Below are 15670 nucleotides of genomic sequence, written 5' to 3'. Positions count from 1 at the left end.
AAGTAAAAACATAATGTAGAGAAATATTATTAAAAAAATTATAAGAACTGTCTGTTTGCTAGTTTGAATATATTTTAAAATGTAATTTATTCCTATGATGCAAAGCTGAATTTTCAGCATCACTTCTCCAGTCTTCAGTGTCACATGATCCTTCAGAAATCATTCTAATTTGCTGATTTGATGCTCAAGAAAAATGTATTATTTTTGTGGAAACCATGATACTTTTTTCAGGGTTCTTTAAATGGAAAGTTCAGAAGAACAACATTGACTGTACTGTTAAAAAAACTTATGGACCCAAATTTTTGAACAGTAGTGCATTTATAGAAATACTTAACTAAAAAAGTTATTTGGCCATTATACTCACTTAACATCCACTTCAGGAAGCCTCCTAGCAGAATGACAGGAGAGAGAGTGATGGAGAGGGATAGAGCCATAAATGAAAGTGACATTGCATTTCCAAAAGTGTGTAGTAAACACAACTATTATGCATTTCCCTTCCTTACCAGCTTCCTCTTTCTACTAGCAGTTAAATTTTGAAAAACTAAACTTACATAAAACATTCATACTGTCCTTTTGCTGCATTGCAAACACTGCTATTTTCTATATGTGACTCTTGCTGGCAAAATGAGTTGCAATGAGCAAATTTTCAAAAATGAGTTATTGTTATTCTCACATTCTCTATTAAAAAACCTTCTTGATTGTTGGAATCTGACAAAAAATGGACTGAGCTATACCTGTTGATAGAGTCAGCAAAGTCAATTTTAAGAAAAATCAAGTTAAAGTTTTCTGAAGGTTCCAAAACAAAATCAAATAGCAACCATACCTTAAAATCCCTGGTAATACCACCAAATTTGTCACAAACCAAGTCAAAACCCGTATATATATGTATATAGGAAAACTTTTTTCCATAATTCCACAATTGTTTGATTAACATTAATGAAACAGACAGCCTATATATTAAGACCTACTGTATCACACAGATCTAATATAATGTTACACATCATAACAGATAATGTTTGCTTGAATACTCGCCAAGACAAATTTTTTTAAATACTGTAATTCTGTGTAGGTGTATATCGGGATTACGCGCTGAGGCGTCTTTTTGTGCGTGTGCTTCGGATCTGTCAGTCAGCGTGAGTAAGATCTTTTGTTTACATCAGCATGAGTTTGAAAATCACAGTTCATTGGTTCAAGCTCATGCCATCGAGAATTCGCTATGAATATTCACAAAGTTGGAATGCTGCGCTTTACAACAACACCAAACCTGTGCTAAGGGAAGCGCCAGTCGTCCAGAAGCGAGCAGAGAAAAAATGCATTTTTCATGGTCAAAGAAAAGGTACTTCTCTCAGAAAACATACAAATAAAGATACTTTTAGATGTTTAATTGCTATTTGGAGCATTGGGATCGCTAGACAAGGGCTTAATGAACTAATTTTTGTGAAAACCTCAATTTCGACCAAAATGGACATTTTTCACTTATTTCGCCTGTAGCGTGAAATTAGCCCGTGCGCATTCCGACACATTTTGCCAGCACGGGTGACATATTTTTTTCTCAGAAGCTCTGACTTTGCACAGTATGGTTGAATTAATTACAAGTTAATGGAGCCATCTTAAAATCACTGAGCCTTAAATCTGTTACATAGATCTGCTACAGCCATCAGAGCTTCAGGTCAATCCACAAGACTCCTGCTGTTTGCTGCAGTGCTTTAATGGAGACTGTACAGCACTTTCTGATATCCTGCCGTTTAAAGAGCATTTAGTGATCCAGATCAGCTGACTCACAATAAGGATTTAAAGTCAAGGACCAGATAAAATAGTTGAAAGTAATTTTTCCTGGGTTGACATATTCCCTATTCACACAGAACATCAAAGATCATTCTGTACTTAAATGTGTCATAAATATTTGATCCATTTGTATCTGCAGTTGTTTTTTTTTTTCTTTTGTCAACTTTCCACAAGGATGCAATAAATTGATCAAAAGTGACAGTAAATACATTTATAATGCTACAAAACATTTCTATTTTAAATAAATGCTGTTCTTTTGTACTTTCTATTCATCAAAGAATCCTGTAAAACGCAATGTGTCACGGTTTCCACAAAAAAAAAAAAAAAGGAAGCAGCACAACTGTTTTCAAAATATAACAATAATAAATATTTTTTGAGCACCAAATCAGCAGAAATTAGAATGATTTCTGAAGGATCATGTGACACTGAAGCCTGGAGTAATGGCTGCTGAAAATTCAGCTTTGCTATTACAGGAATAAATTACATTTTAAAATATATTCAAATAGAAAACAGTTCTTTTAAATTATAATAATATTTCACAGTATTACTGATTTTACTGAATTTTACTGTATTTTTGATTAAATAAATGCAGCTTTAGTGAACATAAGAGATGTTACTGACCATAAACCTTTAAGCTGTAGTGTAGAAGACCCCAAAACTAATGCACATGGACTGAAAGCTACAAACATTCGTTTTGATGGGTGCACAAACAAGAGGAAAAACAGTGCTGCAGTGATGATGCTTGTGTACATTTGAACTCCTTTTTAGAATTTTTTTTTTTTTTTTTTTTTTTTTTTTTTTTTTGAGCTGTGTGCTTAGTTGACACAAAAGCTCTCTTTGATCTATTTTTCAGTTCAAGCTACAATCCCAAACAGAAGCTTTTCCCAAGTAATTGATGGGCCACAGTACTCAAAGTGTGTTAGGTCTGTCTTTGTGAATGCTACAGTAAACAAAATCCATGTCTGAAATGATCTTCTGAACTGTGATTGGGAACATTCATGCCTCATTTACACGTTAGACTGATCTTCGCTCGTTCTGACCTCATCTTCACACTGATTCTTGAGGACGCATCAGGACAAAATGTGACACTTATAGACCAGTGCTGTCTACTACATGCATGTACGACCATCAATTAGCCTCCCTCCATCTTCAATCAATACACCCCATCACGGTGCTTAACACACAGCTGTATGAGAACGAATGAAGCCATGTGGGTTTAATCGAACACACATCATTAAACCTCCAGGGTTTATTGAATGCCTCTTTTGTGGCTTTAAAAGGATAGTTCAGCCGAAAAAATACTTGTCACTTTACTCAGTTTTCCACAAATCTTATTTAGAGTTCCACAGATAAAAATGAAATGCAGGTTTGGAAACAACATTAAAAGAAAATTATGAGCTTTTTCCTTTCGCCTTTTGTTCTTTCTATATTTTACATATTTTTCTTTCTCTCTGTCTTGTTCTTCCTCTTTTGTCTTTCCCTCCTCGTCACTGCACTCTGTTTTTCTTTAGTTGTCTCTCTCTCGCCTGTGAGGACTCTGTCCTGTTTAAATCTTTCAGGTGCATTCATAGGGAACAAATTCTGAGCCGGCCGAGTTTCAACAGCTCTGCAGTCACATCCTCCTCCCACAAGCCCATTCTCTCATTCTCACAGCCTTTGTGCTTATGTAATCTGTTTCTTGTAGACTGTGAAAGACAGAGGGAGTGAGACAGCTTGTAAGAAATAGGGATATTCCTTCCTTTATTTTTTTTTTTATGCTGCTGTGCCATTAGTGCCGTCTATTTGCAGTTTAAAAAGAAACCCTCCATCTGTCCTGCTGGTTTTCCAGCCTGACAGCAGCATTCCCAACGGGGAAAATGGTCTTTCTTGAGGCATCTAAAACATGCATATTATTTTCAGACATGTTATGTGGGGTGTTGTTGAGTCAGCGGGGTCACAGACAGCTGTCGGTGGGTGAAAGTTGAGGTGTTGTCAGAAAACTCTCCAGACAATTCAAGAATACAGCAATTCTCAGTTGTCTGAAGTAGTGTTGTCACAATGAAAAAAATATTTACAGTAGTCGATACTGTAATGTGTGCATTCTGTTTTGGTTTGGTTCTGTTCTGTTTTGTTTCAGTTGTTAGTTGACCTAGTTTCCTTTTGTGTGCTAGTTAATCACTAATTAAGTTGTTTATTTAGTTCCCTCATTTCCCTCGTTTGTGTATTTATAGCCTTCAGTTTGTTCAGTTCTTTTTCTTGTGTTGTTTTACTGCCACGTGTTTTTTCTGTGATCATCTTCGTTGTGAATTATCTTCTCTCTTTTTTTTTGGTTTAATAAGAGTGCTGCAATTAGATCCTTGTCCTCCTTTTGCCTGACCATACCGTGACAGATACCAATACCAGTTAAATTTTGTGGTTCTCGGTACAAATTTCGGTACCATAGCAAACTATTGTGACAAGTGGCAGGTCTGTTGATCTTGTACATTACAAGACTTAATGCACAAATTTAATTTGATGTATCAGATTTTTGTTTTCTTGTCCGTTGCTATGGTTATCACAATGTCAAACATCGTATTCATCGTATTCATATTATAAATGGGATATACAGTGGGTACGGAAAGTATTCAGACCCCCTTAAATTTTTCACTCTTTGTTATATTGCAGCCATTTGCTAAAATCATTTAAGTTCTTTTTTTTTTCCTCATTAATGTACACACAGCACCCCATATTGACAGAAAAACACAGAATTGTTGACATTTTTGCAGATTTATTAAAAAAGAAAAACTGAAATATCACATGGTCCTAAGTATTCAGACCCTTTACTCAGTATTTAGTAGAAGCACCCTTTTGGTCTAATACAGCCATGAGTCTTTTTGGGAAAGATGCAACAAGTTTTTCACACCTGGATTTGGGGATCCTCTGCCATTCCTCCTTCCAGATCCTCTCCAGTTCTGTCAGGTTGGATGGTAAACGTTGGTGGACAGCCATTTTTAGGTCTCTCCAGAGATGCTCAATTGGGTTTAAGTCAGGGCTCTGGCTGGGCCATTCAAGAACAATCACGGAGTTGTTGTGAAGCCACTCCTTCGTTATTTTAGCTGTGTGCTTAGGGTCATTGTCTTGTTGGAAGGTAAACCTTCGGCCCAGTTTGAGGTCCTGAGCACTCTGGAGAAGGTTTTCGTCCAGGATATCCCTGTACTTGGCCGCATTCATCTTTCCCTCGATTGCAACCAGTCGTCCTGTCCCTGCAGCTGAAAAACACTGCCACAGCATGATGCTGCCACCACCATGCTTCACTGTTGGGACTGTATTGGACAGGTGATGAGCAGTGCCTGGTTTTCTCCACACATACCGCTTAGAATTAAGGCCAAAAAGTTCTATCTTGGTCTCATCAGACCAGAGAATCTTATTTCTCACCATCTTGGAGTCCTCCATGCGGGTGTGTGCTCAGCATAACTTAAATGTTTCTGATTGGCCATTGCATTCACATGCTCAACAAATATGTCTGTAAGTGGCTACAATGCTCAATGCTGCAAAAACATGTTGTAAATAGAAGCCTTTGACGCTCTTTGCAGATCACACACAAATATGGGTATTGAGCATGTACTACTGGTACTGGTACTGCAAAAAGGCTGATATCATTATGTTTTTAAAATTTAAGCATTGACATGGTACCAAAGTACCGGTACTTTTGACAACACTAGTCTGAAAATGCAGTTTTGTGCAAACTTTTTGTTTTACAGTACTTTTGGTCAGCGTTTTGGTCTGCAATTTTTGACAAAAGCATTAAACTGTCAACAGAAAGAATATGTCTCTCTCTAAAATGTCTGTTATGGGGACGAGATCACATTATTATATAAAGAACATTTTTGGCTATTTCTAATCAAGGATTCCTGTAGCTCAAACAGTAGAGTGTGACGCTTGCAACGCCGATGTCATGCCCAGTGAATGCCTGGACTGATAAAATACATACCTTTAATCATCCTTATACAAGTTCCAGGAATCAGGACTGTACATGTTTTTTCAGTCTATCAGAAAAGTTGTGTCTGCAAACCTGCTACAATGAGCACTTCTCTCTGGCACAAATCTCTGGCTTTGCTGAAGAGACTGTCCATGTGCATCTCCCAGATTAATTAGACTGCCACGTTATAGGGGAAACATAATGTGTATGTGTATTGAACTATGTTTATGTGTATGTGTGTGAGGTAGTGAGGAAGTTATGCATAGGCTTCTTAACTCAGTCAATTTACTTTTTGTTTTGTGCTAAACAAGAAGATAATTAAAAGTGCCCCTATTATAGATTTTTGAAAATTACCTTTCATGCAGTGTAATGTAGCTGTATGTGAATGTAAACAGTCTGCAAAGTTGTAAAGCTGAAAGTGCATCATAAAGTTATTGTCTCTCAAAAGAAAGAGTCGACTCTGAACTGCTTAAACGAGTCATTTGTAGTTCGAATCCCATTTCTGACAGAACCTGCTTTATTTGGACCAACTTGCTCCTCAGAATCACAACCTGTAAGTGTGATTAATTATTGATGTATTTTATACAGAGCGATCAAAATACATAGTTTTGTGTTTTAGCTATATTGTGTATGTCTCCAGCAAACTCACATTATCACTGTCTTAATACTTGAAATACTTCTGCTAATCAGCTGTGGGCCCACTATTACCTAAAATTGTGTCCATTAATGCAGATTGCCTTTCATCTTACTACTTTGAGTAATGATTAAGGATGGAGGAAGATTTGTTTTACAAACTTTAACATTACATCAGTCATTCGCGTTAGTGCTCGGCTAACGTATGCGCTGTTATAGATACTGTTAATAATACAGTTCTCACATGTGCACCGCAATAAATTAGAAATATACATATCGGTTTGTTGATGGAAATACACTTGTTAATGCTGATGGTGAGGAATTACAGATGCAACATCTCATGATGAACGTCAAACTGAGTAGCATATCACTGAGAAACTCATGCTCAAGTTGTCCTCACGATGGAGATTTTGGTTGAATAACTAGTTCTTCCAATATTTCATCATCAGTCTCGCCCTTGGATTGATATGGTAAAATTGATGCCATCGTTATTGTCTTTACAGTGTGTACAGTCGCTGAGCTTTAGGAAGCTCTGGAGCTGTAAGTGGTAGACCAATCGCAACAGACTGGGCAATCTGGCCAATCAGAGCAGAGCAGGCTTGGGGAAATGAGAGACTGATTCATCCAGCGAGTCATTTGAGAATCATTGAAAAATGTGGTGATGTGCAATGTATATTATGAGAAAATGCTAGGCTTGAGAGAGGAATCAAGCACTGATTGAAAATATGAAAAACTCCTTTTTTTTATGCAATTTTCATTTAATGGATGTTTTTGTTGACTAGTTTTCACTTTCATAACAGTTTTATTTAATGATGATAACCTTGATGTGCTCCCATATGCAGATTTCACCTGTTTTATTACCATCTGTTATGGTACCTAATGCTTTTCCCTTACCACGTATAGAGCAGTGGTTCTCAAATTTTTTCGAGTGGAGTACCCCCTGAAGCATTTAACATCTTTGTGTACCCCCTCTCTTCCACTTCGACTGCAGTCACAGCTTTTCCATTAAGGAACAATAGTTTCCCCCTAAATTGATTTTTCCAGTGTATTTATTTATTTTTTTTTACCTTTATAAATACCTTTTTAAAATAATGTTTTAAAAAACAAAAGGTTCAATAGAGAAATATGCAATGATGATAAAAACGAAGTGATACTTTTAAATATTAAAATCACCAGTAGGTGGCGGTAAGTCACTGTTTTAGTGAGTGGGTCATTGAGTCATTTATTAATTAATTCAGTAATGAAGCAAGTGGCTGCATTTATGAATGGGTCATTGAATCATTTACTCTTGATTCGTTCAGAGCTGCAGATTCATTCACGAAACACCACTGCGTGTTGGTTCTTCTGTGGCTTTCGTTGGAACTATTATTTCGTTGCAAAATTGAGCAAACAACACTGACAATAATCCATTTAAAATGTTTATCACTTAATATTACCCTTTTTTGTTGTTAAACTGTTATATAAAATCAATGTCACATTTTGCAATCGTGAGAATATTTGGAGAAAAAGATTTCTTGCTCATTTAATGTATATCAACATTAAAACAAGAACTCACAGGGTTTTTGTATCGAAGACAGTTTTTAAATCGATTTTTTGTTCTTTTTGTTCTTCATGCTAGTAAGTGCTAAAAAGGTACATTGTCAAGAATGGCAGTAATGTAGCGTGATTTGCTAAGACAGCATCTGCACGCAACATATTTGCACACTGCTTGTATGGATGTAGTCAGTTTTGACCGCAAAAGATTGGATGTCACGACATTTTGCCTGTTAGAAATACATGCTCAGTTTTAAGGTTATTTTAAGGTGGGGTAGAATTTAATGAATGGCAAAACTCAGGATTTTGTTCGCGTACCCCCACTCGTCACCTCACGTACCCTCAGGGGTGCGCGTACTCCAGTTTGAGAACCACTGGTATAGAGGACTGTATCGATAATCTTGGCACTGCTCAGTACATTACTAAATTAGATCTTTTAAAAGGATACAGGCAGGTGCCTTTGACTGAACGTGCCTCTGAAATTTCCGCGTTCGTGACTCCCGATTCTTTTCTCCAATATACGCGGATGGCGTTCGGACTTCGAAACGCACCCGCTGCTTTCCAGCAGTTAATGTCCATGGTGCTGGGTGACCTTCCAAACTGTAACGTTTATCTGGATGTGATGTAGGTCTTCTACCTGGGCTGATCACATTTCTACGTTGTATGATGATATTGTTCTTTATTCTTGGAGTTATAGCCGATTTCAGATTTACCCACATTAAATATCACATGAAGAAAAGGACTGTGGAATAATGGCTGTCTGAATAACAGCGTTGTGCTTTGGTCTGTGGTTTGATCGCAGATGTAAGTCTCAAATTTGTGTGGTGCTATGAATCGCTGTTAATCTAAAGTCTGCAGTTTGTGTACATGCACAGTGGACTTGATTGATAAGACTGCAATGCTCAAAGGGCTTTGAGAACTTTGTGAGACAAACTTCCTGGTTTTATTTCTTATAATTATGCTAGGTACATGGACACAGACAGAAAGGATGTGAAATCAATGCTGAGCCTCTTTTCCCCCATATTCAGTCCATAAATATCAAACACACGGTCTGTTCCATTGTCAGGTTGACTTTCTTTCCTAATGTTTTCCATTTTCTGTCCTTCCTTTGCTTTTATCTTTTATTCATGTAGTCGGGCTGGTTCTTTATCAGCAGGTGGTAGTGGATTCATCATTACACTAAATGTGAGACACATACTGTCCAGTGATCAAAGCAGCCGTCTGTACTATCAGCAGATATAATGACAGCCGGCGCTTATTTACCACTGGCAGAGCATTATTATATCTTCTTCAAAACTTGCTTACAAGGTAGTTGTGTGTGTATGTCAGTGTCAATACGATTGGCTTTCATGCAGGTGAAGCTGGTGTTTCAAACACATTACTGCAGGGTGCGTTAAAGGAATAGTTCACCCCACAAATGAAAATTCATTCAGTCTCTCCAAACTTGTATTCACTACTTTCCACCATGGAGCACAAAAGCACCATAAAAGTAACGTAAATGCTTCTCTATGACTTGTGCTCAAGTCTTCGGAAGTCAGGTGTTTTTCTGGAATATTTGATGAAAAGAAAGTTTAAAAGCACAGCATTTATTTAAAATAGAAATCTGTAGCATTATACGTGTCTTTACTGTCACTTTTCATCATTTTAATGTGTCCTTGCGGAATAAAAATAAAAAAAATCTTACAGACCTCAGATATTAAACAGTGGTGTATATTCTTCCAGGCAGAGCTGTGATTGATGGGCTCATTGTGAAAATTAGCATTAATCTGAATTCTTTGCCCGGTCAATAGGCCATCACATTTTAAATGAATCATCTACTCAGGATTCTGTGTTTATGAGAGCAGTATTCATGCGCAGAGGCTGTGAGCAGGACAGTGTGTTGCATCATCTTACTGTGAGATGCACTTCAATGGAAATACAGATTCATGAGAGATGTGCTTTCTTTTCACTGCCCATCCATATTGTCTCGAATAGGCTGTGTGTTTGTAAGAGGGAGGCATCAGAAGTGCAGTTCTGCTGAGAGCATGACATTTGTGTTTCTGTATTTGAATTATTTGTGGTAGAAAAGTGTTTACTTCATTGAATCCAGTGTTTGATTAATAGCATCTTCCTGTAAGTTCATTTTTTGTTCAAATGGTGAGTGAAAGAAGCTGCTTAATCTTCAGAAAATGATGTATGTGTACCTCAAAAAGTCAAACTATTATCCAGCTCTGGAATGTTTAATTCTAATTAGTTAATTGCAAAATTGAACAGTCACATTTATTTGTATAATTATTAGGGCTGTCACGATTCCTCGATTTAAATTTAAGTACTCAATTTAAAAAAAACCTCGATTACAATTTGCCTGTGTCGATTAACCGGCAAAACGGACGAGAATCCATGAACCGCATTTTAGACCGTTTTCAAAGTCTGAACGATGTATTAAGTAAGCAATAAGGTACTCGAGGCTGTGCTGTATCGTGAATAAGTCACGGCTGAAGGACATTGTTAGGCACGACGCAAAGCCGCCTTCAGCTGTGACTTATTCACGATACAGCACTAGCCTCGTACCTTATTGCTTTTATAAAACGGTTACCACACAATACAAATATTAAAGCCAAAATTATGTATCAATGCAACTTTCATTAAGTAAAATTTCACTAAAAGCCTTCCTTCCTCTGGAAAAAAATAGTCCCTGACCGTGAACAGCAACAGAAGTTACATTTTTACGGCATTAGATGGTGGCAAAGACTGTCTTTATGAGTGTGTCAGTCAGTAGCGAAGACTTTTACATTGAAAAGACTGAATTGTTGTGAACACGGAACAAGACACAACTGACAAATACTTTGACTAGCGCTGTCAGTCACGGGAAAACCCCTTAACTGTTAAAAGGACAAGATAATACATCAGACATTTAAACAGATTTTTTATTATGAACATAGGACTGACCTGAAGGAAAATGTTAAATCTGAATGCAGGTAATAAACTCACTCACTCGATCTCTTTCTCACACTGCTCTTCTACATAATACAGTAAGCTTCAATGAACAATATCAATTGAGAACATTGGGTGAAGTTGGGTTCACCATTGGGTGAAGCGGTCATAGCCGCGTTTTATCGTGAATAAAACACAGCTATTGACCAGTCAGAATCAAGGACAGGAACTAAAACCACTTAAAAATCATAATATAGCATAGTGCTATTGTAAAATCACAAAGGCTGTGATTCAGTTAAATAAATGTATGCGCTGCGGCACGACACTTTATTTAGATGCTTGCAGGTTACAAGTTTTTCCCGTCAGAGCGGCTCTGTTCACAGTAAACGCCACTCACATTAGAATACTAGTAGACATTAGTAGACTGTTAGGTTAGCATTAGGTAGAGCTGAGCGATATGGCCAAAAAAATGATCACAATAACATTTTTCATATTAGTCAGTATCTATAATTATCACGATAAATGTCAAATCTTTATTTCTTTTAAGTTTAAAGGCTGATTTTTGCTCCTAAATGAAAGTTGTAGAAACCAGACTATTAATTGTGGTTTAAAACTCCTTTTTATTGTCAGAACATGACAAACACTAAATGTTTTTGAATTCTTTACATTTTTCCAGTCATTTTTCCTTAAAAAAAAAAAAACTTAATAGAAAGATTAATTTCTTAGTTTCTGCATGTGCTTATGGGTGATATTGTTTCAAATCATGAAACAAGTTTCTGTTGCCTGACTTTGATTGTACATGTCTCTACACAGTTTGCAGTGCATGCTGCAATAATTATAAAATTACATGTTTTGTCTCTTAGAAATGCACATTTGATACTGACAGTAGCTTGTGTTGACAGAAAAATTGTAACAACATTTTTACATGGTAAAATTTAAATATTCTGACTGTTTGAGTTTATTAAAAATTAACCATTGGTCTTCCATAGTAGCATACATTTAGATCATGATAACCACAGTTAAAACCACACATATAGCACCTCACTACCATGGTATAATGTAACTGTATGAAAAACAGTAGCCTAAATGCATTTAGTATAAATGCAAAAAAGCTATAGCTTAATCACAAAAAAATGCTGTAATTATATTCCCTTACTCCTTTAATACATTTAATACATGTCTACATTAATAATATACTAAAATTCAATATGAATATCCCACATTGCTGCCACAATACCATAGTTAGTGTTACTACAGTAAATCCATGGTAGATGATGGTGATTTGTAGATTGAAAAGCCTTAAGCGTTGTTTCATCTGGCTTTAAACTAGTTTAAATCAGTGAGACGTTTGTGGTGTTTTCTGAATTCAAGCGCTTTTCACTGTATCTTACAGTGCTGTTTAGCGGTCATGTGACCGAGACTGAGATCAGCGAGTAAACGAAACAGCGCTTCTCATTTGAACCGCACCACTCAGACCATTTATCCACTCAGCTCAAAGTTAACAGCAGCGCAGTGCGAGCTTACTGTTTTGTTCCGCTTTTGGTGCATAAACATTATATCGAAGATTTAATTACTCTTTTATTACTCTTGTTACTGTTTTTATTAAGGAAAATTAAATCGCAATAATTATCGTTTTATCGCCCAGCCCTAGGGTTAGGTGTTGTGGTTAGTAGAATAAGTTTACATGTAGTTGCAAAGTTACTTACAGTCAGTAGAATGTCTGTTGGGGGACCATCAAAATAAAGTGTTAGCAGATATTAAGCAGACTGTCTACTAATACTCTAATGAGAGTTAGTTGAAATTTACTTCTAGTTAATAGAATGTCTAAAGTGGACCATCGAAATAGTGTTACCACATCTAATAGTTCTCACTTCAAAAAACATGACATTTGTTCTTTTAGTGCTCTTAAACAAACATACACTAGTTTGTTCCTAATTCTTGGAGAGTGCCATCTACATGGTAAAGTTGTTCCGAAGTTGTAAATAAAACTCTAAAATTATAGTACGTTTAACAAGAAAATACTACTTCAGTCTTTCTACTTCGAAATGTCATGTTCAATTCATTGTTATTTGCCTTTTTTTGTAATTATTTTTTAAATTTACTACGAATTTCTGAGTGAACGTAGCTTTAAAGTAAATCCTAGACCTTTTTTATATTTTTCAATGTAAGTTAGGATGGCGTTTTTTAGTTTTGAGGTGCACCAGACTCTTGGCACCGATTCTTTCCACTGGTGCCTGTCAGACATTGGTGAAGATTGTGACAAAAAAAAGAGATGACCGAATGCTGCAACCAGTCACTGTCAACAGCGCTCAACACTGCCATATGTAACCCTGGCAACCAGTCCACTTTAAACCAATGAGCATTTCTCTCCAAAATTCTTTGACTAACGAGCATCACTGACCGACGCCTCTGTATTTTCTATCTTTAGGGGCCACAAAAGAAAACTGGAAGAGGCCAGAGATGATAATGACAATGATGATGATGATTGTGGCGGCTCCAGTAAAGACTCCAATGAGGATGAGGAGGGCAGCAGCTCAGAGGCTGATGAGATGGCCGCTGCACTGGAGGCGGAGCTAAATGATTTCATGTGAGCTGATTGGACGACAATACTTATGAACTTTTCTGTTCTCATAAGGTCAAGACAAAACGTGTGTTCGTGTCGCTGTTATACAGCGCAAGTAAGTGTGTGTGTGTGTGTGTGTGTGTGTGTGTGTGTGAATAAAACAAAGGGGTTTACAAAGTAGATAGATATGTACAGAGTTTTAGTAGGACAAGTTCAACACAAAGTCATTTTATTGTGAATTTACAGTACGTAGCAGTGTGGGAAGTAGAGCTTCTGTGTCTGATGTTTTACTTACTTTGTTCCCGTTTCAAAACTAATTTTTATACAAATCTAAATGAAAATAAATATTTCAACTAATTGGTGATGAATGCCAAAGAGTCTGAAGCAGGCCTGCAGCTGAGACCTCTGCTCATGGACCCCTCAGAAGACATTTGGAGGGGTTTGTGGTCCTCACCAGCAGTCAAACTCAGACGTCTATGTGTCCTGTGTTGTCTGTTTCCTTTTGTTTTGTGCGTCGTCCAGTGCCGTTAACGCCCCTGTGTGTGACTGACACTGTGCTGCACCAATCCCAGAATACCAGCACCTTTAGACACGCCCACAGCCACTATTACCAAAAAACTCACAACTGCTAGACAATGTGGAGAACTGGTGAGAATGGGATTTGTAAAATGAGTTAATCGTTAATACATTTGCAACAGAAAATTTCCATTTACGGTCTGTGATTGGTTTGTTACAATTGTTGCCATACTAAAGAAATACAATTTGCCATCATTTACTCACCCTTATGTCGTTACAAGCCTGTGTTGTTTTATTTTTTCCAATAAACACAAAATGAGATGTCAGAATGCCTGAGCAACTGTTTTTTAAACAATGAAAGTGGACGGAAATAATGGTATAATGTCATGAGGAATGGGGAAAATACAAGAAAATCATTATTTACTTTATCAACTCACTACTTTTATAGTCCATAGGGCTTTTGTAGTCTTTTTCAGAGCTTTGTGGAGGGGAATATTATTGGTTTGTTCCTCACACTAAGATATCATATGCATTTGTTCTTTTTGGAGCTTGACATCATAATTCACAATCCACTTGTTACATTTTTTTTTATTTATTATTATACACTTTTGTAAGAGCTGCTCGGACATTCTGCATCTTCATGTTTCACAAAAGACAGAAAATAACACTTTGAAACGGCATGAGCGAGAGTAAATGTTTGTGTGAACTGTTCCTGTAACTTTCTACAAATTGATACTTGTGACCTTTTCTGGTCCTAAGATGACATTGAAATGCCACTTTTTACTCTGTGATGATGTCACAGCGTACAGATATCATCATCTTCATTTGGCTTCAGGTGCTGATAGTGAACACTGTGGCAGCGTTAAACCGGGTGTTTGGTTGGCTCTCGTGCCACCCTGAACCGTCACTGTACACACTGGGCAGATCTGGACCTTTAGGCGTTAAGAATACTCGTTTAAGACCAATTTTTGAGTCCATACTAAACTGGTTCTACAGTAGGTGGGTTTCTTCTGCTGAGCTGCTTTAATGTCTAGATGTCCAGATCTAACTCAGTTTCAAATGTTTCTCAGAGGTTTGTGCAGTTATGGAACCTGTATTGTTTCTGACATGGATTTTCTTTCATTTTCACCATGTTGATGTTGTTTTCAATCATGTAAAGTATTTGTACATTCTATTTCGTACTTGACAAAGAAAATGCTTTTCATTTAATAAAGATTTGTTTTATAAACCAGTGTTTTCAGGTTTTTTTTTTTAATACATCAATTATATTAACTCACCTTTTTTTTTTTTTTTTTTTTTTTTTGTATTGTTGGATGCAGTGTTATAACAACAATAAAAAAATAATGCAGTAGCACTGATGACCTTAAAGTTAGGCAACCAGCTTCAGGACTTCGATTAGTCTCAACTTATTTTAAAATTTGTTGTATCAACTTGAAGTTGGTCTGTGCAAACATCAAGCATAATTTCTAAAAACGTAAAAAATAATGTTTTAACTTGTGGATCCAAGGTCAATAATCTTGCATTTTACATTACATAATAGAAGTGTAGAACTTTCTTAGTTTGTCTAACTTGCGTATCAGTTTGTTGGGTAAACTGAAAATGTTTTATAGAGATAAGGCCTATTCACACCAAGGACGATAACTATAACAATAAAGATATAGTTATAGAAATTGTTCTAAATAAAAAAAGAATAACAGAGTCCAAATCACAGCTATAACAATAATGACACAGAGAAACTATATCCTTGGACTCACTTTCAGAGAGATTTTTTTTTTCTCCATCTGATCAAC

General features: G+C 36.6%; 2 protein-coding genes across 2 annotated transcripts in view; both read left to right on the top strand.

Moving 5' to 3' along the window:
* The window catches only part of ctdp1 (CTD (carboxy-terminal domain, RNA polymerase II, polypeptide A) phosphatase, subunit 1), a 121091-nt gene extending 107585 nt beyond the window's left edge, over nt 1–13506 (top strand). The window contains exon 13 of the mRNA XM_051872481.1: nt 13230–13506. Coding sequence (XP_051728441.1) covers nt 13230–13392 — 163 coding nt within the window. The 3' untranslated portion in view covers nt 13393–13506. The remainder of the gene's footprint in view (nt 1–13229) is intronic.
* Nucleotides 1–15670, top strand: part of kcng2 (potassium voltage-gated channel, subfamily G, member 2) — a 141484-nt gene that overhangs the window by 53436 nt on the left and 72378 nt on the right. The window lies entirely within an intron of this gene.

Source organism: Ctenopharyngodon idella, chromosome 19 (genome assembly GCF_019924925.1).
Source record: "Ctenopharyngodon idella isolate HZGC_01 chromosome 19, HZGC01, whole genome shotgun sequence".
Taxonomy (NCBI): domain Eukaryota; kingdom Metazoa; phylum Chordata; class Actinopteri; order Cypriniformes; family Xenocyprididae; genus Ctenopharyngodon; species Ctenopharyngodon idella.
Note: the sequence above shows the minus strand (reverse complement) of the source record. Positions and strands in the feature narration are given on the sequence as shown.